The following is a 22,519-nucleotide window of genomic DNA, read 5'->3' as shown; positions in this document are numbered from 1 at the left end:
CACTGCTGGCTTAATTCATTTTCTAAATCAGGTGGTGACTTTTTTCCAACACAATTTTTTGCATTGCTACTCCCGCAGAAGCAACAATGGATGGCTCCAAATCTCATTCACTCAGATTTTGTCACATTAGAGAACAGTTAGCGCTCAGCCCGGTCTCATGAGCTTTCCATCCGATTAACCAAAGTTGTTTGAAGAGAAATCTTGTGATACAGAGGTGGCCGGTGTCATACGGAAACGTACTGCGTTGTGCCAATTCAAAGGATGTAGGCGAGTGCTGGATGGAGGATAATGTGGGAGATGAACAGAGCTCTAACTCAAGAGTGTGGGCTGAGGGTTCTGTAGATCAGGTTCGTCATGGAGATGCAGCCAATAAAATAGATTCTTTTACAAAGATAACCATGCCCTGTTAATATTGGCGCGCGAAGAGGTCTCACTTCAACAGCGTTTATGATGTCGTTTGCTGTCGTGCAGGCATTTTAATACCGCGGATTTAGTTACATGAGCGAGGTTAATACGATGGTGCGAGTATGTCAAACAAATCCCTCGTGAAAGTGATTTCACGTTCGATTTCCAGTTCACGTTCGAGACGCGTATCCGCACCTTCCCGCTCTGCCAATTCGTTTTTTGTGGGCCCATGAGATTTGACATCTTAGTGGGATGTTCAAATGTTTGTTTTCATATGTCTAGCTGTTGGGTGTGTTAAGATGGCCGGGAAGGGACTACTCCAGAAAACTCGACGTTTTGATGAGGATTAAATGTGACATTTAGTCCCACAGTTGAGACGTAGATCTTTCTTTCTACCTGCCAGGAGACACTTGCAATCAAGAAGTGGTCTTGAAATCCAAAATGGAAGCCATAACCCTTCTACATAAATAAAGCAACGCATTCGCTTCGAGCTTGAATCTTAAAATAAAAAAAAAATAAGAGAGAATTGCATCTGGAATAGACAGCAATTGTGGATTGGTGGCACAGTTGAGCAGCGGCGTTCCGAGATGGGATCCTCCTTTGCAGGCCGTCTGTGGCTGCCTGACGGAATCGCTGGTGGAGGATTTGGGCATGAAGGTCAAGGGAGGGAACAAGCCAAGCAAATTGCCACCGCAGCACAACAGCTCAGGAATGTCATGTGGACCGCATGTATTGTGTGCTGCTGATCAAATGTCGTTTTTTTGTTTTTTTTTTGCAGGGTGGTGGTATGTTGAATGTGGCCGTACATTTACCGACACATCCATCCATTTTCTAACCTGCTTATCATCACGAGGGTCGCGGCTATGCTGGAGCCGTTGCCAGATGTCTTTGGGCAGTAGGCTGAGGCCACACTGAACTCGTTGGCAATCAATCGCAGACATTTCCATGTATCTTAGTAAAAATTCCAAATTCCAAAATTGAAGGAAGTACACGTTTCTGCATCAAACTCAAAACAAAACAAAAAAAAAAACAACCGGTAGCCAGCAGGATCAAGATGATGACAACTTTGTTGCACATACAGTATTTTCCCAATGTTTTGACAAGGATCAAAATCCTAGAAAGTGTCCATCTTCGGCCATGCCCCCAAAAACATTTTCAAAATGTTATTGGATCAGCTTTAATCAATTTCTTGGTCCATAACACACTTCTAAATGTTATCATTTTGATTAGTAGACATAGACCGATGGGGATATATCGCACCTTGCTTCCGTTTTCTTTCAGTGTATTTGTTTGTGCCTTTGAAATCAACCAAAAAATGACGTCCCCATAGTTCGGGGCAAATGAAAGTGTCAAGACTCGTCTTAAGTATCGTCTTAAATGACTTGGAACTCTCTGAAACTATTTCAAAAGGTTCTTTGTGCTTGTCAGATTCCGTTTTAACTTTTTGCCGTTATTGTTTCTGCTCTTCCCTCATGTTCCTGAACTCTTTGGATGTGGATCCCCCAAATCGATGCTCCAACCCCTGAACAGAAGAAGAGGTAAGAAGCGCGAATCCGGCCACCTCATCCTGCCTCTCGATGGCAAGAAAAAAAAAAAATAAGAAGGAAAAAATGCGGAATGACCACGATGCCCACTGATCCCATTTCTGTAATCGCTGCGCAAGCAAATTTGCGTGTGTGCTGCGGGGTGCTCAGTTGACTCCACCTAGAAAAGGTGTATTGTCAAAGCCCAGATTTTCTTGTTCCTCATTAGACAAGGTGACATTCTGTTTATGGGCGCGTCTGCTTGGTGTGTCTTCCTACTGACTGCATTATTTGCTTCGAGTTGCAGCCAGCACTTCTCAGGTACGCTATATCGCAGTTTGGTGGTCAACTTTCGAGTGGGTAACGGCTCACTGTCAAGTCCGCCCTCCCCATCCGCTTCCTCATTCGTCCTCGCCATGATGCCAAAGCTCGGCAGCTGTGTTTGGGCCCGCGATTGGGTCGGAAAGGGCCGTGTGTTTGTTTTCCTAAGACGTAGGAGTTTCACAGGCGGGTGGAGAGGAGTGGATCTATACGGCTTTGACAAACGCACTCTGTGCTCAACTTCATAGTTTTGCGACGAAGCTGTCGTGTCTGAGGAAGAGCACGGATAAGGAAAAAAAATGTATATATATAAAAAATAAGGTGGCACGGAAGTCCAGTGGTTAGCGCGTCGACCTCACAGTGCAGTGGTTGTGGGTTCGATCCCGGCTCTGGCCTCCCTGTGTGGAGTTTGCATGTTCTCGGGCCTGCGTGGGTTTTCTCCGGGTACTCCGGTTTCCTCCCACATCCCCAAAACATGCATGACAGGCTGATTGAACATTCTAAATTGTCCTTAGATGTGAAATTGAGCGCGAATGGTTGTTCGTCTCTGTGTGCCCTGCAATTGGCTGGCAACCGGTTCAGGGTGTCCCCCGCCTACTGCCCGAAGACGGCTGGGATAGGCTCCCGCATCCCCCGCAACCCTTGTGAGGATCAAGCGGTTCGGGAAATGAATGAATGAATATAAAATAAGGAAATAAGAAAACCTTTATTTGTCTCAATGGATAAATTCAAACAGGGGATTTTTGGATAGCGTAATTTCATGCATTTTAAAGGATCTGTTGCATTTAATTTCATCAGACCGCTCACCCACACATTCGCAGCGATGTGTTCGGCTGTGGCTTTTGCTCAACCTGCCATTAGCTTCCTTTTGCCTTCATCTGCTGCTGTCCACAGAGTCCAAACCGCAGTGCAACACGCCAGACGATACTTGGACTTGATTAGCCTATTAACTTGCTCGCAGTCGTTGCAGACGAAGCTTCTCGTTGCAGTTTAGTTTTTCTTCAGATGTAATTGCCAACCAGCAGTCATCCTTCAAACTGGAAGAACAGAATTTACAAATGTGTGACGCCCCGCCCAATCAACGTGACTGCCGTCGCATTGCTGAACCAACACTTACCAGCCACCGATGATTATGAGGAAAACACCACCTATGATTACACCAAGGAAATTATCACGTACACACCACGCTGCTGCAATGGCTCCGAGTTTTTTTTTGAATGAGAACTTGCAAGTTCCTCCATACGTCTAGTCATATTCATTGACGAGTCCGGACTCAACTCCAGTGACACAGTTAGCGATGCAGACAGTGTTGGCAGAGGAGCTTTTGGCCTGCGGGATTGCCTCTGACAGGCGACCCCGTGGGCTTTTGCAGTTTGATGAAAGGACAAACAATCGGTTTAGGGAGCAGGCACGCTATACACTTCGATGCGCACGCAGCCGCTGTCACAACAAAGACTTGCTGAAAGACACGCGTGTCAGGAGGGGCCATCCTTGTGTGTTCAGTGTTCAGTTTTTTAAGGACATGACATCTGCCAAAGCAGTTGCACGATCCTTTCTGTGTTCTGGTAATCTACCAAATATCATCAAGAACATTCTATCCCTAAACATCTTTGTTGTTGTTTAAAAGTACTTAAAAGGAAAAACAGACCTCTAATTCGTGGCGGGTGCTGGAGCCTCTCCCAGCTGTCTTCGGGCAGTAGGCAGGGACACCCTGAACCAGTTGCCAGTCAATCGCTGCTCACACTCACACCTAGGGACGTGTTCAATCAGCCTGCCATGTATGCTTTTGGAATGTGGGAGGAAACCGGAGTACCCGGAGAAAACCCACGCAGGCCCGGGGGGGGGGAGAACATGCAAACTCCACACAGGGAGGCCAGAGCTGGAATTGAACCCAATACCTTTGCACTGTGAGGTCGACGCGCTAACCACTGGACCACCGGGCCGCCCTTGCTCGTCATTCTCTCAAGCTAATTGTACTCATCAATCGCGATGTCCCACTTCAGCTCGAGCTATTCCAGCCTCAGCACCCAGTAAAAATTCTGGTCAAAGGACAACCTTGGAAATTCCTCTTAAGCCTCATACAGTCGATGTTGGTCTTGCCAAGTCCCCCTCCCGCTATAAATAATCCCGGCCCAGTTCCCATGGTCCCCCAATTGGTTCCTGCTGCTCAGCTAGCAAAGCACAAACGCTCGACCTGCATCAGGAAAAAAGCAGCTCATCGTTTCTCCCAAAGACAATTTGCAGTATAAACCAAAGCAATAAACTGCATGAGGTCATGATTGAAACTTCTCAACTTGTCCACCCACCCAGTCTGAAAGAACAATGCAGTCCTCATACATCCCTCAAGGTAAAAAGTTCAAAAGATCCAAAAATCTGTCATTTTCTGTCATGATGGAAATGACTTCACATTGAAATTTACACTTCTAGTATTCCCCCCCCCCCCCCCCCCCCCCACGCCCGGAGTCCATGTCCACAATGTTCAAGTATTTATAGAATATGTTTATACTGGAATTCCATTCCTAACCTCTAACTACTTTGGGATGACGCTCACTTTTAAATCTTTCAGTCCGGATTGCATTGCGTAAAATCGGATACATATCCGATCTCGGACCACACATGAAAGTGACCTAGGGTGGATTGAAAAAATTGGAATTGAGCGGTTCAGACTGGTATTCAATTTTTTTTTTTTTAGATATAGTTAGATAATAGATTTGGGTCACATCCGTTGTGCAGTCTGAACGGAGCTTGAGACTACACAGGCTATTTTATTACTGAGTGGTATTAAAGCAACGCCGACATTCTGTTTTGAAAAACTTTCCCCGAACTTTTAATATTGGTCAATTTGCACTGTACGACTTTGCTCCCATGCAAAATGATGAAATGACGATTGTGAGTGTTCGGACTCTGCGGTCGTCAACTGCAGTTCCTTTCAATCCCTTAAGAAAATTTGTCCAGATGCTCCCATGATGCCTCAGGACGGTCAGAGGAAATACCAGGCAAGCCAAGAGGAGGAGCAGGAAGAGATGGTGGAGATGTAGTGGAAGATGTTTATGTCCCCCGGACAAATCATCTCCTACTCTTCTCTCCCAGTTGATAAGATGGAACTAATTGAGCCCTTGTCTTCATCCAAGATCTGGGTGTAGAAAACGGAAAAAGATATGGGTGAACTCTGTTGGAGCAATTCGTGACGCGTGCTGTTGTACCGTTCAACTTACCATATTGTTGTAGTGACGCTCTCGGCATCACCAGGTGACAAGAAACGAGCCCGCCCTGTCTAGGGAATAATTTTCTAGGGTTCCGTTGTAAAACGCTGTTCAAAAAACGTTGAATAATGATTTTGATTTCTTTTTATTGCTTCCCTCAAACAATTTGCTTTACCTGGTTATCCGCGTATTTATTTCTGTCATGTTTTGTGTCGACGTAACGATGCTTCTTGCTAGGACGCTTCTCGTGGTTTGTAAATCGACCAGGCTAAGCTAGTTTAGTGGACTCAAGTTCAATATGAGCCTAAGACCAAGGGAAGCAAGCCACAGGGTGTGCTTTTGTGAATGTTAAGAATTCCAAGCCACACCATATGGGTCTTGTTGAAGGATCAAAGCAGACGTGGCCCCCGCCTCACTTGCTTCATTTTTTGAGCCTTACCTTCTCTCCTTTTTTTTAAAACTTATTTTTCTCCTCTTCCTGGACTTCACTGGTGTCTTCTGATGGAGCGCCAGGGTCTCGCTCTCCAAAATTGCCCTACACCACTTGCAGGGATCACTCCCTTGGGTTGCTTTCTTTTCATGTTCTCATGATCACATACCTGTGGCCTGTGTTGACTCCCTCTTTTTTTTTTCTTCTGAACTCAAAAACCACACCGGGATTCTGTCTCTTTCTATGTGTCTCCACCCTCAATGACCTAAACAAAAAGTTAGCTGTGAATTAGAAAAAAAAAAGATTGTTTATTTTCATTAGTCAGCAACTATATGCCTACTTGGCAGATTTGTCAGTTTTCCTTGCTATGCAATTTAGGACGGGTCTGCAATGTTTATGACTTAACGCCCAGGCGAGGGAGGGAGGGAGAGAGAGAGAGAGAGAGACTTCACTATTCTTAAGGTGGTTAATTCAATTTTGCCACTCTACTTTTTTTTTTTTCGTGGTCAAGTTCAAATTCAAACCTCGAGCCGGCAGCTGCTTTCATTTCAGTCTAGCAGAGATGCAACCCAACCATAATTGCCGTATTTAAATATTTCTGTCTTCCAGAAAATCACATACTCATTAGTTGCTGCTCTGTGTGTGGTACTTTTAATTGCAGGTATTGACTTCATTTTTTCGCGTGCACGTGTTTAGTTTGTACGCCTCGTGAACCGCCAAATAAGCGTGCATGGAGCATGGCTAGCCATTACGGAGTACTTTATGTGGAGCCTCCTCTTGTATTTAAGTGCCATAAGCAGCTAATGACTTCCTTATTTTTACTGCTTGAAAACTTTTCCCGGTCTCCTTTTGACTTCCAGTCTGAAGGAAGGAGAGTTGAAAAACATCTGATAGTTTGAGTCGGTGAAGCGGTTGCCATGGGTAACGTTTTATGGGCTCAGCTATTGTGGCAGCTCTTATTCAGACCACATCCTGGGTATTTTTGTGTATTTGTAAATGTTTTTTTAATCAAATATTTTGACAAAAAGGAAAGAACAGGGGATGCTCAAGGATTCATCTGACATACTTTTCCTACAAATTCTTTCGTCTACATTAAAACAATACGCTACTTACCATACCAACCATGCTCTGTTGTGAAAGCACTACAGTATATAAATAAAGCTGAATTAAATTGAGATGCATCACCTGTTTGTGTGCAATGTGTCATTTGTGGCACTTTGTGCGGGAGAGTGAACGGCACCGTCATGGTCAAAGTCGTGAATCAATAAAAATTCAAGGCATAATATCCCAAAAGACCTTTTTCACCATTTCATGCGAACTTAATTTGGTCAATTGCAACACTTGTGACTATTCCACTCGAAGCACACAGTGGTGCTAATGCATTCTATGTTGAACACTGTCTTTCTTTCTTTGCTCTGTGAGATTACTTTTCAATTGATCTACAACGAGCACTGACCACAACTTTCAGTACTAGTTTTTGTTTTGCAGCGATTGTGGAGACAAAAGCCTTGTGTCACTCCTCTGAATGAGCAGCCACAGTGTTGCATAGCGCTCCTTCTATCTTGCTCGTCTCTCTTGTTTTGCTGCCCAGTCTCCCTGGGACTTGTGCCAGCAGGCCCCCCCCCCCCCCCCCTCTCTCTCCTCTGCTGCATCACCATACAATGAGAGGTAAGGATAGAAAACTTGGCCATCTCATTTGAACACCTGCATTTGTGCCGTCACTTCACCTCCAGATATCTCCCTCGTGAGAAATCTATGGCCTTTGTCACATACTATAATTCTGCCGAGTTTTCTTGTAAACTTGGAGGTATCGTTGTAGAGTAATCCAGGAGGTTGGGAATATTGTAACGATTCACATTTTTACTTCTTTCCAACAACTTTGTCCACATTGAGCCAAACTCAAACGGGGACTGATGAACAAGGCGTGTGTGCTGAATTGGAAGTTTTCCGCTTGCTAGTGTGTAGGCTATTATTAGATTTAGCCTGAGAATTCAGACTAAGGTCAGCGATCAGATTCCTGCTCCCAAATGGTGGAAGGGAACCATTGGGAACAGTGTCTCAGAGAAATGATCTCAATTCATGAAAGACAACCAGTCCTTCCCATATCTCACTGTGATGTGTGACTACCTGTCAATCGTTTATTTTATAAAGGGATACTACCGAAAAATGGGCACTGATCATTTTCAGTGGTTACCCTGAAAATGTCAATCGGAGTGGCAACATCAGATGGCTGCCCTCTGGCTTCAGCCATCATTTACCATATTTTCCGCACAATAAGGCGCACCTTCAATGAATGGCCCATTTTAAAACAGTTTTCATATATAAGGCGCACCGCATTATAAGGCACATAGAATAAAAGATGTAATGGTGGCTGCTGTAACAAAGCGCTCTACAGAAGATTTGGTGGTTCAACATTATATTGAGATAAAACACTTTTGTGTGCGTGCCTTTTAATGTTTTTTTTATCTCTGTGTACTTTGCAATTATTTTTTTTTGTTGCCTTTTACTTTGACATATTTGATTGCAAATTTAACCCATTGAATTGTCTCCCTCTATCCAAATACAACGATTGGCAAACATCCCCAGTTTCTTAATCCAGCAAGACAGTTGTGGATTGACTCACATGGGGTCTGTAACACTGTATTGTGACTGGCTTTACACCAGATACACGGAAAGCGCCCATCTAGAGTTGAACTTAAAGCCACACAAACGATCGCACCTCAAGCAAAGCAATCAGTCCTCGGTCACACATGGCCTGCGTGAACCCAATAAAGCCTCTGTCAGATTAGCGTACCATCTGTTGCGCTGCGGATAAATCATGCAGCATCGGGGTCAAAATGAGAGTGGTATGTCACGCCTTAAAGTATTTTCTGGGTATGTCTAGATGATAATGATTTGCTCCTGCAGCCCCTCTGTGTGACGTCAACATACTCCTTTTAGTTTATTGTGTATGTGCAGCACTTGCAAAATCAGTCGGGTGTTCTTTCTGAAGGAGCCACGATGCGGCTGTCTGCCAACGAACATTTTTGTAAAACTCCTGTGAGTTATGTACTCTTGTCTTATTTTGTGACCATTTTGTGAGCCATATTTAACTTTCTAACTGGAGGGTTGTATTCAAGTATGGAATGTGAGCTTTATGGCCGTTCGTCATAGTCAAGCCAATCATTTTTGTCCTTTTGGGGTCATGCTGTGGAGGGTAGTGCATGTGGAACGCCAAAAGGGAAAATCATTCTCCCACTATTCTCTCATTCAATTGTGATTCTCAACCCTCCCCAATTCGCCCTTGACATCACCAGCCACGGTGCCATCGTTCCTGGCAAACCATTGACGATAACGCCTTGAAACGGTTGTCTTACCAATAGGAGCACCCTTGTCCCAGTTCCGTTGAAGTATTATTTCTCTGTATTGGCTTTGTTTCTTCTCTCAGTTCAGTTTAACGCACTTAAAACTCGGCTGCTGATGCTAAATCTGGCCGTTGCTGCTCAATAGAAGTGAAAAAGCAATGAATTGAATCCGTGTTTCCCAACCTCAATTGAGTTAAGGCAGCGGAGGTAAAGCAGTGGTCCCCAACCTCCCATTGAATTAAATAAATGTGAGAATAATTTGGCTGCTTAACGGTTTGTGTGTGTATATGAGTCCGGTCGTTTGGTTGGAATTTGCTCGCAACACACACGGTGTCATGTGACATTCTGTGCATGCTTGTGCTAATGATGCAGCGCAGTGGAAAGCAGTCAGAATAGCATAACATGAACGATTACAGCTCATTACTTATAAGTTCAGACGGTTGGCCTCGCTGTTCTCTCTGGCTAATGTTGCTAAATGAGCCTTAGACAGATTGTGTGCTGGCAGGTGATCACACTCAGCAGGAAGGGAGCACATGGGTGTCGGTGGGCACAAAGGCCGGGTCAGTCACAAGTGAAAACAACCAACAGATAGATGGACATGAACTTCCCTCACTCAAGTCAAATAGGAGCGTCATTGCTTGTTTTTGTTGTTGTTATTTTTTGGGTTTTTTTTGGCTTGACTAATCTCACTAAGCCCTTTCTTGTAGCCATCAAGCACAACCCCCCCCCCCCCCCCCACTCCATACAAAATATAAGCCATTGTTGCACCATTCCACCGCATGGGGAGCGAGGTCCCGATATCAGTGTGATCAAGTGCTTGAATACCTTTCCAGCCGGAATGCCTCCATGTCGGATAAAGGATCTTGATAGAATAGAACAGGAAGTGTAGGAAGTCAAAGTATGGGAGAGTCTCGTCTCCTGGCTCGTTGCTATTGTAAAACAATATTTGTCTTCCTACAAAAAGGTGGTGGAAGTCTACTCGAGGGCACATTCGCATCCGCTGCATTCTACTTGGCAGCAAGGCATATCTCGTCCAAAGAAACTATTCACTCTGATTCTGCATGAATAATGTGTTACCTGCATAGCTTATCCATTCATCCATCCATCCATCCATCCATTTTCTGATCCGCTTTATCCTGACAAGGGTCACGGGGCGTGCTGTAGCTTATCCCATCCGTCTTCGGGCTGCAGGCGGGGGACACCCTGAACCGGTTGCCAGCCAATCGCAGGGCACACAGAGATGAATAACCTTCCGCATTCACACTCACACCGATGGACGCGTTTGAGTGTCCAATCAGCGTGTCATGCATGTTTTTGTAATGTGGGAGGAAACCGGGGTACCCGGAGAAAACCCACGCAGGCACAGGGAGAACATGCAAACTCCACACGGAAAGGCCGGAACCGGGATCAAACTGTGAGGTCGACACATTTTAACCGCTGGTCCGCCGTGCCGCCTGCATAGTTTCGTAGTTTCCATAATATATGCTCGAATGCTGACTCACGCACGTCTGTCCAAATAACACCAGGAACAAAATGAAAAAGAGCAAGTGTGTCGTGACTTTTGCAGCACCATGTACAGTATATCGATTCAAACCTTTGACATTTTAAATCTCCCTGACACCGTCATATAATCGGCGATTGCCATTTGGACAAATCTTTCTCTTGTGAGCAGCAGGGGGCACTGTCCTTCCTTCCCTGCACTCGCCGCTTAGGGAAGAGTGGCAAGGCCGCAAACTCGAGAACCGGAGAGGTGCATTTTGGAACATTGGCACCCGCAGCTTGAGGGTTTTGCTGTGGTTCAGTGGAACTCCCTGTCTGTTTTGGAGCCGGGCCACGTCATCTTACAATGTAAGCAAGTTGCAATATGATCCCCAGAGCCGCAGACACAGAATGTCACTTTCTTTCCATCTCCGACCTAAGTGGGTGTGCGTTGGTTCCTGTGTGTGCGTACGTGCATGTGCGTATGTGTGGGCACTGTCAGCCCTTTTAGGCAGTCTACAGTAATCAGCGTCGCGATGGCCAGAGGAGGATTAAAGTAGGCAGGAAGTCAAATCTCCTCTGTTAATTCACTCTGCCCTCTGTCGTCAGTGTCACTTCTTTACATTAACAGTTGCACACCTTCTGTTAGCTACTAGCGCAGCACACTTAGTGGGGAGCTATTAAAACTCATTCAGTACCAGCCGATTCTAAACCGAGTCTGAAAAGACGTTTAAAAACGTCTTTGGGAGTGAATGGGTTAAGATTGAGATCAAGTTGCCTTTGGTCTTTCCTCCCATGGGGTAAAAATGAATTCTGCTGCTGTGCGTGCCCCTTTGCTCTTAAACAAACAAGATAAATTCACCACTAGAGCTTTCCCCACCACTTCCGCTGAAGTTGTGCCGAAAGGACTGTCGGCCATGTCTTGTGTTCTCTCGAATCCATCCTGTCCGGTTGGTTATTCTGGTCTTGCATCAAGAGTACCAAGATTCGTTGGACTAGTTTGAACAACTTCTGCACAAAAATCTGAAACAATTGTGTTTTTGTTTCAGCAATTCGTCATTGATTTCTGTTCCCGTTGCTCCTGTGGATGATCACTTTAGTCTTCAAGCTGTGTCCATCTAATTCGTGATCATACCCCTCCCAGATCAAGAGTAGTGATTATTGTTGTGGGCTTGTAAATGGGTCAGTCGAATGTGTTCCCTCCAGAGCTGAAAACTGCTTTCCTCACAGACGTTCAATAACATGTCCTATCGTTTCGAAATGAGTTTTGGTCGCATTTCCCATGTCACAGAAGGCGAGCAATAGATGCTGGTTACCCCCCTTGAGAGCCGCCATAAATCGTCGTCAATCAGCGCGGCTGCTGCAAAAGCCCACTGCCACCATCCAACAGTAACAAGGCACCGCAGTCAACCTCGCAACTGGTTTATTTTTGCGTCGGGGCTTCTTGTCCCGCCATTGTTTCTCAGGGCCCATGTGGGATTCCCATCATAACATTCCTATACGTTCCACGTCTTTTCTCTCTATTGGGACGACAGGAACTGATGGAGTCGGTCCTCAGATTGCAGCCAAAACAGTTTCCGTTCAACTCTGAATGCTTGCTGCACAATTTTCGTGCGTGACTGTGAGATTTCTGTCATTACCTCTGAAAGTGCTTCGGTGGAGAGGGACTAGTCCCATCGAGCATAGCATCAAAGTGGAGAGTGAGAAAGTTCATGCCTGCATATGGGGCTCATGATTAGCAGCGCCGCTGATTTTCAAAGGCACGTTTCCAAGGACGCAACTTACTCTTGCTTGAAACATTGGCAGCAGCATCTTGCTGAGCCTGAATCTGCTGCGTATTAAAGTCGGTGTTGTTCTCGGTTGCTGTACACAAAAGCCTGCCTTTGGCTTTGCACTTCATTTGATTAAAGTCATGCATTTCTTGGTCTACCTGCGTACAACCATCAGATGACGAGACTTATCATTTTCCAGCTCAACATTGTTTTGTTGAGGCGTAATTGCTGAATATAGTTTTTTTTTAAATTCATTGGGTCAAATGTGAGCAGCATACAGTAGTAAAAAGACCCTTTTTCATATCAATGGAGTGTTGTTTTCTTTAGAGATGGACCAGCCCTATGCGCTCCTGAACGGAAACGCACTTACCACCTGACTTGAAGTATTTCATCAATCCATTTTCCGAACCGCTTGATTCTCGAAGTATTTCAAAAATCCCTTTTAAATTTGACCGCAATATTAGCTAATTAAGCGGTGCTTGAATGACGTTTATTTCAGTTCGGGAAAACCGAATCGGTCCATGTCTCCGATGAGACTGGTCGCAGCGGGAGCCTGGGGCTGCGTTCTAATTATAACCTATGGAATTGTCAGGAACTGTTTTGGTTTTTTTGTTTTTTTTTTTAGTCCAATTGTAATAACTGCTGTCAATATGGTGTTGCACATCATGAAGGTCAACGGTGCGATGTGAATGACATGAGGTTAAAGTGAGATTTTTTTTGCGAGGTTCCAGCGGGTCAGGTTTTACTTGCTCGCTTTGTTGAGTCTGTTGAATGACGAATCTGTTCCCTTCGGTGGGCTTAAAATCATTTGGATACACATTATACAGTACAGTACCAATACAGATAACCAGTGTTGAGCTGGGCCAAAGGAAAGACGACGGCAAACCTAATCAAAGTTTGACCTTGTGGCATGAAGGTGACGTCGTCACAAAAACGTATTTGGTCCTTGACCCGCTTCACTCTATGTTCAGTCGTGCTTTTCTTGTTCCCTTTCAGCCATGACTGAGTTTTCCCCACTAAGCATGCATTCAATCACATCAAAGCGCAGCAAGTCAATTTGGTTCTGTGAGAGGGGAAAGGCTTGGCCTATTATTTAGTTTCGAATGTACTTCCACAATTCCCTTAGTATCAACTCAGAAGAAAATATAACGGCAGATGTTTTGACTCACTTAACACTTGTCTTTGGTGGTGCCTTTATGGATTCTGTACCCTTGACGTCTTCATCTTGAGAGCATAACTTTACCATTTTTTTAGCCCTGGAAAAGGTTCAAACCATTATTTCAGTGTCTAAAATGTTGTTATACGCAACGTACGGTTTGTAGGGCGGCCCTATTTTGTGCAGTGACCTCTACAAAGCAAAAAAATGACTTTTTGTCAAATTCACTTCCATCAAGTCAAACACAATCAGTATTCTAAATGCCATGACTTACATGGGCCATGGAAAATAGTCCAGAAAGTATCCGTTTCGTATTTGTGGAAGTTATGACTTCACTGCTGTATGATTACATGGAAAAAATGGAATATTGGAATAGAGAGCGCCAAATTTGTTCGTCAGACAGTGTTTCTCCAGCAGTTCTTGCTGCTGGAGGCTGTAAATTTCCCCAGTGTGGGACAAATAAAGAATATCTTATCTTATCTTATATTCCCATGTAAATTGGCACTTCTTCAATTCTTAATGCTGTAGACAGTTATGTTGGCATATAAATGCTTTGTAGGCAATTCACCCACGTCATTAGTGAGTTCATTAGCATCCCTGTAATGTATTATTGAATTTTTAAAAATCATGCAATGTGTGTAAAATAGCTCATTTGAAGAGTATATTGTGTGTGTGTGTGTCTGAGAGAGCGAGATCTTCTCTCTATCAATCTAATGTACTTCGCAGTGCATGTTCCCTCTGCCCCAGTGCCTGTAACTCATCAATGTGTGCGATCGGTATCCCGCGGGTGCTGATTGGGTCGATGCCGATGTAGGACGCAGCATCCGGCGGTGGCGATTGTATAAAAACCGCCACTCGTGCCTCCCTTTCCCGTTTGCTGCCGGAGAGGCCTTGAGGAGAAGATAGTGGAGAGAAGTAGAACGGGGCTTGGAATGCTCTGGTAGACCTTCAATATCCCCGCATGAAAAAGCGGCCGCTTCTGCAGAGGGTGAGCAGGATTGCGTGATCTTGTTTGTTGTGACCTTACTTTGATCATTCCATGAGTTAGCAGAAACCTCCTATCATCAGCTCGTATCCGTGAAATTTGTGGCGTGAAATTGAAACGTGCGCGGAGTAATGAATACTATAACCTTGCTTACTTTTGAGCTTCAAATGGTTTTAAGGGCAAACATGTCCCGTGTCTGCGCTTATGTAGGTCACACAACTGAGCGTGTTGGACATTGATCTCGTGCACTCGTTTTCCAAATCGAGTGCAACTCTCATTTGCTCCGCGCTCCAAAGGTGTGCTCGCCTGCCTCGTGACGAAACCATGGGGAGATTTTATTAACTGACTTGATGGGATGATTGCAACACATGCACTCTCCTCCATCAACACGCCATTTTGCAGCGAATGACATTTTGGATTTATTTTATTTCATACTTTTTTTCCGCCCCACTCCACCGTCCTGATTGTTCTTATGACGGTTTTGACGTTTCACGTTATTCTGTTTCAATGAGCATCTGGTTTTCCCACCATGTGGTCTTGACCCCACCCTCCCCCCGCCCTTCTCTTCCGTATCAAACCATTCCACATCCATACTTGCTTGCGGTTGGAGATTGCCGAATTCACTGTCGCCCCACTTGCAATGGAGGACAGTGACCATGAAATTCCATCGTCATCAGACGAGCGGGACTCCTGTCCCGTCTCCCCAAAGCCAAGTGGGAACCATGATGGCGACCAGGTACGGCTCACTTTCGGCAAGTCACAGCGCCGATGTACCGTACGGGTTGACTGATTGGCCGCAAGGTCCGTAGCACCGATACCAAAAAAAAAAAAAAAGGACCGTTGTAAAAAGGAAACGGGACGGTGAAGCTCTTGTGAAAAGCTCGTCGCCCAAAGTAACACTTGGCCATCTACCACCTCCTTCTCCCTCTGCGTGCCTCCTGTTCCTCCTCACTCAACCCCGACACGTCCGTAGCATTCCAGCCACTCCGAAGACTCCGAGCTGGAGAACATTATGCAAGAGCCCTGCCGTCATGTCCAACGTGAGCATGACGGCAGTCCGCAGCAGCGCCATCTTGGCCAAGAGGCTCACGATGCAGACGGGGCAGCCGAGGGCCAAGACCTTCCTCACAGCCCGTCCTCTTTGCGCCCCCCTGCGGCGGGTCGGGCCCAGTCGGATTGGGGTTCCGAGCCCGCTTTACCTCCTCCGACTGCGGACTTTGACTTGCCCTTCCCCGTCAGTCCCTCCAGGCCCAAAAGTCCATGGGCCCGTTTTGACCCGTACAGCAATACCGAGGTAACATACAGGGAGGGGTTGGGGGGGGGCGCCAAAGAGAAGATTTCTGTCTCTATGTATGTGTGTGTGAGAGGTTTAGAAGTTGGTTTGTTGTTCTCGTGGAGCAGGAAATGATGTCACAAGAGGTCCACATTATCTCCTTCGACAACCCCCCCCCCTTAGCATCATTGTTTCCATTTTCTTTCTCGATGATTTTCAGGATCAGGACAAGGAATACGTGGGTTTTGCAACACTTCCCAACCAGGTGCACCGCAAGTCAGTCAAGAAAGGATTTGACTTCACCCTCATGGTGGCGGGTAAGGCCTCGTCTCAACAAAATCCGCATCGACCCATAAAGCCAAGACCCAAATCGTAATATTTGACCTCGCTGGTCTTCTCTTTTGATGGACGTGTGCTTCTAGGTGAGTCCGGCCTTGGAAAATCCACCCTGATCAACAGTCTCTTCCTCACAGATCTTTACAAAGACAGAAGGCTGCTGAACGCCGAAGGTGACCGCAGGCAGCACTGCCTCAATTCGTCTTCTTCCGGTGTTGGATTTGTTCACGTTTGGTGTCCTCACCACATTCGCCTCAAATGTCGAGGTGTTAAAAATACTTAAAGCGCACCGTTTTATCACCACTACTTTCTAAATGCGGCGTTTCCCCAGCACGGTAGCAGCTTGATTCCAATAATTAGGCTGCATTGACCACCTACGATTGGAAGGAAACCTCCCGCAAACAGAGACGTTTTTGTACCGTTTTATTTTTTGTGTAATTTCTTGCCGCGTGTCGTCAAATGTCGTCAAGCCGCTTGACTAATGAGTTGACCCTCGACTCACTTATATGGTGTCAACTTGAAATGGGCTTGGAGGAATGGAACGTCGTTGACCTTGTTTTGCGAGGAGCGAGGAGCGCCGTGCCAAAAAAAAAATCTCGAGAGAGTCGTTGGGGTTTGTTAACGGCGCATTTCGAGCAATTGTTTGTGATCGTGTTTGTGTCGCACCTTTAGAACGAATCATTCAAACAGTCGAAATCACCAAGCACACTGTTGACATTGAGGAAAAGGGAGTCAAACTGAAGCTGACCATCGTGGACACGCCAGGATTCGGCGATGCGGTTAACAACACGGAATGGTACCGTATACACACGCGGTCCGTTTCTGCCGTCGGTTCCTCGCGTCCTCACAAAGCGCTTGTCTCTTCTGCAGCTGGAAGCCAGTGGCCGACTACATCGACCAGCAGTTCGAGCAATACTTCAGGGATGAAAGCGGCCTCAACCGCAAGAACATCCAGGACAACCGCGTGCACTGCTGCCTCTACTTCATCTCCCCCTTCGGCCACGGGTACGATAACGCCGTCGCGTCCTTCGAGGGATGATGTGCCTTTTATCTTACCCCCCCCCCCCCCCCCGAGAATGGATCATAGTTGACCCACTTGCCACAGTCTGTGTTTACAGCCTCTCTGTGGCGGCAGTCGTGACAAATGAAGCCTTATCGTCGGCATTCGCTGCACTTTCGCTTTCGTTTGCCCTTAAATAACGAATCGAACAAGCAGTTCGTAAGCCCATCTTCAGGACCGCCTGCTGTTCTTACACTGTAATAACCACATAACGTTTACGGAATACATTTTAAGACCGCCACAAGGCAGAAAGTCATGCTTCGAAGTCACGGTTGTTGGTGAAATTGCTCCCCCTGCTGACATTCGGTGGTCATTGCACACAAGCCCAACAGTTGACTCATTCTCCTTCCTCATCCGTTCGCACACTGTCAAGTCTACATTCAAACTCACGTGGTGTTTTTTTTTGCAGCCTCCGGCCACTGGACGTGGAATTTATGAAAGCCCTGCACGAGAAGGTTAATATTGTTCCAGTGTTGGCCAAAGCAGACACGCTCACCCCGAGTGAGATCAAGAAGAAGAAATTAAAGGTCGGGCTACTTCCTGTCTCGTGCCTGTTGATCTGTGTGTTGCATAGCTGATATTCAGGGGCGGGGGGGGGGGGGGGGGGGGGTTCTAACTCACGGCCAAAATACTGATGTCGTCTTCACTTTGTGTAGATCAGAGAAGAGATCGAGCTATGTGCTATTAAGATATACCAATTCCCCGACTGCGACTCTGATGAAGATGACGACTTCAAGCAGCAGGATTACGAACTGAAGGTGAGACGGAGGCCTTTTGTGCAGCCACAAGGTTTTTAGTTTTTCTTGTTTTTTTTTGTTTTTGTTTTTTTGCGACAAGAGCATTGGGATGATGATCCATCCACACGATATGGCGCTAGGAGGGTGCTACGTTGGTGATGACTGTATCCCCTTCCCTGGTTGCTCTTCCAAAACCAGAACCACCTAACTTTGAAATCCTTGTACTTATTCCCACTTTAAGGAAAGCATTCCGTTTGCCGTCATCGGCAGCAACATCGTGGTGGAAGCCAAAGGGAAGAAGGTGCGAGGTCGTCTGTACCCTTGGGGCATCGTCGAAGGTAAGGATCCCCTTCGCGCAAATGTCCAGACAGCAAACGTGACGCACGGTCTTTGAACCCGTCTTCACGCCGCTCCTTCTGCAGTTGAAAACTCGGCGCACTGTGACTTTGTGAAGTTGCGCAACATGCTGGTTCGAACGCACATGCAGGACCTGAAGGACGTGACCCGAGAGACCCACTATGAAAACTACAGAGCCCACTGCATTCAGAGCATGACCCGCATGGTTGTGAAGGAGCGGAACCGCAAGTATGACGCACAGACGTGTTGAACAACAACATCAACCCCCCCACCCTTTTTTTTTTTTTTACATGACACTCCGACAATATGAAATATTTTGATCAAGTATGCTCAAAGCATTGGGAAAGATGATTCATGCAATCATAGTCTTAATCAGGCTCAGGAAGTAGAATTGACTTGAAGTGGCATTTTTGAGTTGATAATAAACACAAATATTCATTTTGGAGGTTCATCCTGAGATTTCATTCCAAAGGCAAATCTACCAAAATTTTTGCGAGTGGTGTGCAAAATCAATGGCGTCAACAACAAATTGAAGTGGTTGTTTCATACAGGGCGGCCCGTTAGTCCAGTGCTTAGCACGTCGGCTTCACAGTGCAGAGGTACCGGGTTCGATTCCAGCTCCGGCCTCCCTGTGTGGAGTTTGCATGTTCTCCCCGGGCCTGCGTGGGTTTTCTCCGGCTGCTCCGGTTTCCTCCCACATTCCAAAAAAAAACATGCATGGCAGGCTGATTGAACACTCTAAATTGTCCCGAGGTGTGAGTGTGAGTGCGAATGGTTGTTTGTTTCTGTGTGCCCTGCGATTGGCTGGCAACCGATTCAGGGTGTCCCCCGCCTACTGCCCGGAGACGGCTGGCATGGGCTCCAGCACCCCCCGCGACCCTAGTGAGGATCAAGCGGTATGGAAGATGAATGAATGAATGAATGTTTCATACAGTGGTGCTTCACGTGCCTATGTGTGTGTGTGTGTGTGTGTGTGTCTCCAGTAAGCTAACCAGGGAGAGCGGCACCGACTTCCCCATCCCCGCAGTGGGCGACATGACCGACAGTCAGACGGAAAAGCTGATCCGGGAAAAAGACGAGGAGGTACGGCCGGGCGACCTCCACGCGGAGTCGGCCCACCTTCTCGGGCAGCCGCCGGCCGATAACGAGCAGCGGTCACAACAAAAGTTTGAGACGGAGTGCGGGAGCCACACCGGGGCCCGCTCGCATCTGGAGGACGAGGCCCTCTAAGGGTCCTCAGCTCGCGCGTTTACCCACAAGCCACTGCGGCTTTCGCTTCAAGCCACACATTTGAAATAAGATGCTGTTGTCGATGCTTGGCCGCTTCTTTCGCTTCTCATGATTTTTTTGGGCTTTTTTTTTTCTCAATGTCTCTACTCCTATTGGTCACATAATCGCCGTTTATGTTGTCACTCTCCACATTGTTCCAAGTCGTGATCTCGCCGTTGAACTTCTGGCTGCTCCTTAGCACTGTACCGTCATTGGTCATTTCCCCATCGGCTGTGTTCTTCCTGTTAGTCGTCGTTCTTTTTCTTTTTCTTCCTCTCTATGTTCTTTGGCTCACATTCTCACTGTTGACATTCTTCTTCAGAATTCTTGAGAGTCTGTGCGTCACATCCTCCTTTTTCTGAGTTGTTTCTCACCACGCCATTCAAACTCCCGTTGTGCGCGTTTCCACTTATCACATTGCACGACAACGTTGATTTGCCAAAGATGACTTTGAGTGACGCTTTGTTCTTTCGCCTTGCTGTCAAGAGACAAGAGTATAACATCGCGTTGGGTAAAAGAAGTCCGTCTCTCACAGTGTTCTCCAAATAAGAAGAATTCAAATAACCCGGATGATAATATTTTTAAATACATAAATGGCCCAACAAACTGTATACTCGCCTTACAAAAGTCCGCCAGTTCAATGGGAAATGCTCTCAGCGAAAATAGAAATGAGCGTCGCCGTTGGCGTTAGTAGCATCTCGGACAACTGCTACTGCAGCAACTCATACAAACATTCTCTGCGCCGAGGGAACGACTATGACGAGAACTTCTAGCTGAGGAACTTCTCTGCCTTTTCTTCGATTTTTGCTGCTCGTCATCCAGTAGACCTCACGCCGGAGGCACACGACTTGAAATCGGGGGCGTGCCTGTCAACTACTCCCATTAAAAAGTGCTGTCTTAAGAATCCGTCGCGACGGGTGTGAACGATGAGCCGCCATCTCGTGGGGCGGGTGACTGCATACTGAACGTTTTTGTCGATTACAGAACAGCTCGTGGTGCATCGGCCTCCCTTTTATCCCACGTGATCCTATTTATTCCTCTAAATAATAAAGAGACTAATGATTCAATGTTTTTTTTATTTGTTTGTTGTTGGTGGATACGATCTATTGAGCCGTACGTCAAAATATTGGGTGCTCGGCCCTCAACCTGCATTTTGCAACATTAAGCGTGACGGCGCAGGGGGTCACGTGACCTAACACGCGGCCGCGTTATTGACTGAATGTGGCCAACCAGAGCGCGTAACGGCTCTTGTGTTGTGATTTGTCCCGTCAGTTGCGGCGCATGCAAGAGATGCTGCAGAGGATTCAGGGCCAAATGCACACCAAGAAGGACGCCTACTGACACGCCGTGTTGCCCGCTTGTACTTTCGCCTGCCATCCCGTCCCGACGACCTTATCAACCTCATCGGTGCCCATCGTGGCACTCGGCAGGATGAGGTAAGAAAGCGCCACTCTGTAAATGGGATTGGAAAAAACAAATGAGACGCTTGTTCTAAAATGTCAATGAATATCCATTTCTCACCTAAACCTGTCAAACGTTTGTTTGTTCTTTTGATGTGTTTTTTCATTTTCCTGGTGCCGGTTTTTTGGTTATTTTTACTCTTGGTCAATGTGACCTTATCAAATCTGTCATGTCTTTTTTTTTTTTAAATATAAAACACCCCAAAAAATGTTCTACGGATTGTCTGCAGAAAATTATTTGGCAAAACTGTTCATCATGCTTTGTATGAGTTGAATGAAGATTGTTTTTTGGATTTCAAGTGCCACGGTGTCGTGTTAGTGGCAACATTTGCAGGTGCCGCTCAATCAATTATAGGATTGGCGACATATTTATTTAGTTCAAAAAGTGGTAGTGAAAACAGACGGACAATTCCTACCTGATTTCTACTTGATAGAAATACATTTGAGTTTTTTTTTTTTTTACTTCCGAAATGTTGTCCTCCCTATTTTGGAATTGAGATGCATCTGAAAATAGGAATGTTACATATCATAAATGCAGCACTGCCTGTCATGCTTTTTTTTTTATTCCGATGGATAGAAAAGCATGTTTTTGTATGGCCTCAAGAGTTTATAGATCCATGAAAACCAGTTAAGTCGCGAAAGTAATGAACAGACAAATGTTACTGTAACAACTTGCCAAACTTGACGCCGTTTTGTTTGCCTTTCACAACATACAGTATATGAATCATGTTATTTATGGGTATTGAAGAAATGTATAAAACTTAGTCTGCTTAATTATAATGACAGGAATGGAGTTTTGGGGTGGAGTTTTTTTTTTTTTTTTTTGGTACCACTTGAAGTGATCTCTTGTGTTACGACAAATAGTAATGTTGCCATTTTAGTCCATTATCTTCCTGGACTATTAAAGAGAAACATATTATTGAGTTAACATTTTGAATGTTTTACTAAACATTGTGATTGTGAACCTCATTTGTTATTCATCACAACTTCCTGTTTTTTTTTATCTCTGGCAACCTTGACTTTTGTGTCTTTATATTTTATTTTTTTTAATGCTTCAATGATATTTATGTTATATCTAAATTGCAAATTGAATGGCTGGAAATAGGCAAAAAAATGAATAAATCCAGTGCTAATAAAAGTATAATTTCATGTGTCCGCACCCCGTGTGTATATTTTCATGTGACTGCTTTTGCTTGTGATACTTGATGTATGAATGGGAAACGACTGTTTAGTAAGGCGTTTTTAGCCGGCAAAAAACCCAACCGTGTATAGTCAGGCGTTTTTAGGTGGTCGTTTTTATGGGGCTAAAAACGCCTTACTATACATGGTCTTTTTTTTTCCGTCTAAAAACGCCTTACTATACATGGTCGGGTTTTTTTGGCTAAAAGCGCCTTACTATACATGGTGTT

General features: G+C 45.6%; 1 protein-coding gene and 1 long non-coding RNA gene across 5 annotated transcripts; one reads left to right on the top strand and one right to left on the bottom strand.

The window, feature by feature from the left end:
* Positions 1–1,939: 1,939 nt before the first annotated feature.
* On the top strand, positions 1,940–21,293 carry septin4b (septin 4b). 4 transcript variants are annotated; one of them, XM_052077391.1, is made up of 13 exons: positions 12,894–14,621; positions 15,229–15,354; positions 15,592–15,912; positions 16,112–16,208; positions 16,314–16,400; positions 16,900–17,023; positions 17,098–17,232; positions 17,697–17,814; positions 17,944–18,045; positions 18,266–18,362; positions 18,447–18,609; positions 19,365–19,464; positions 20,923–21,293. In XM_052077391.1, the coding sequence occupies exons 1-13, from the start codon at positions 14,595–14,597 to the stop codon at positions 20,989–20,991; spliced, it is 1,566 nt and encodes a 521-aa protein (XP_051933351.1). In that variant the 5' UTR covers positions 12,894–14,594; the 3' UTR covers positions 20,992–21,293. The 4 variants fall into 4 exon arrangements, with proteins under 4 accessions (XP_051933354.1, XP_051933353.1, XP_051933351.1 ...); XM_052077394.1 differs by lacking the exons at positions 12,894–14,621; positions 15,229–15,354; positions 15,592–15,912 and adding an exon at positions 1,940–1,943; XM_052077393.1 differs by lacking the exons at positions 12,894–14,621; positions 15,229–15,354; positions 15,592–15,912 and adding an exon at positions 7,004–7,550.
* On the bottom strand, positions 4,694–5,272 carry LOC127608398 (uncharacterized). The gene is made up of 2 exons (XR_007964263.1): positions 4,990–5,272; positions 4,694–4,915 (listed from the first exon to the last, which is right to left on the bottom strand). It is a non-coding gene; the product is annotated as an uncharacterized LOC127608398 (long non-coding RNA).
* Positions 21,294–22,519: the final 1,226 nt, after the last annotated feature.

This window comes from Hippocampus zosterae, chromosome 10, assembly GCF_025434085.1.
Source record: "Hippocampus zosterae strain Florida chromosome 10, ASM2543408v3, whole genome shotgun sequence".
Lineage (NCBI taxonomy): Eukaryota > Metazoa > Chordata > Actinopteri > Syngnathiformes > Syngnathidae > Hippocampus > Hippocampus zosterae.
Note: the sequence above shows the minus strand (reverse complement) of the source record. Positions and strands in the feature narration are given on the sequence as shown.

Excerpts from the sequence above, each read along its gene's own strand:
- septin4b (XM_052077391.1), top strand. The coding sequence starts at position 14,595 with ATGAAAAAGCGGCCGCTTCTGCAGAGG. Across the intron at positions 14,622-15,228 it reads AGCGGCCGCTTCTGCAGAGG|ATTGCCGAATTCACTGTCGC; the intron begins GTGAGCAGGATT and ends TTGCGGTTGGAG. Across the intron at positions 17,815-17,943 it reads TCAAGAAGAAGAAATTAAAG|ATCAGAGAAGAGATCGAGCT; the intron begins GTCGGGCTACTT and ends CACTTTGTGTAG.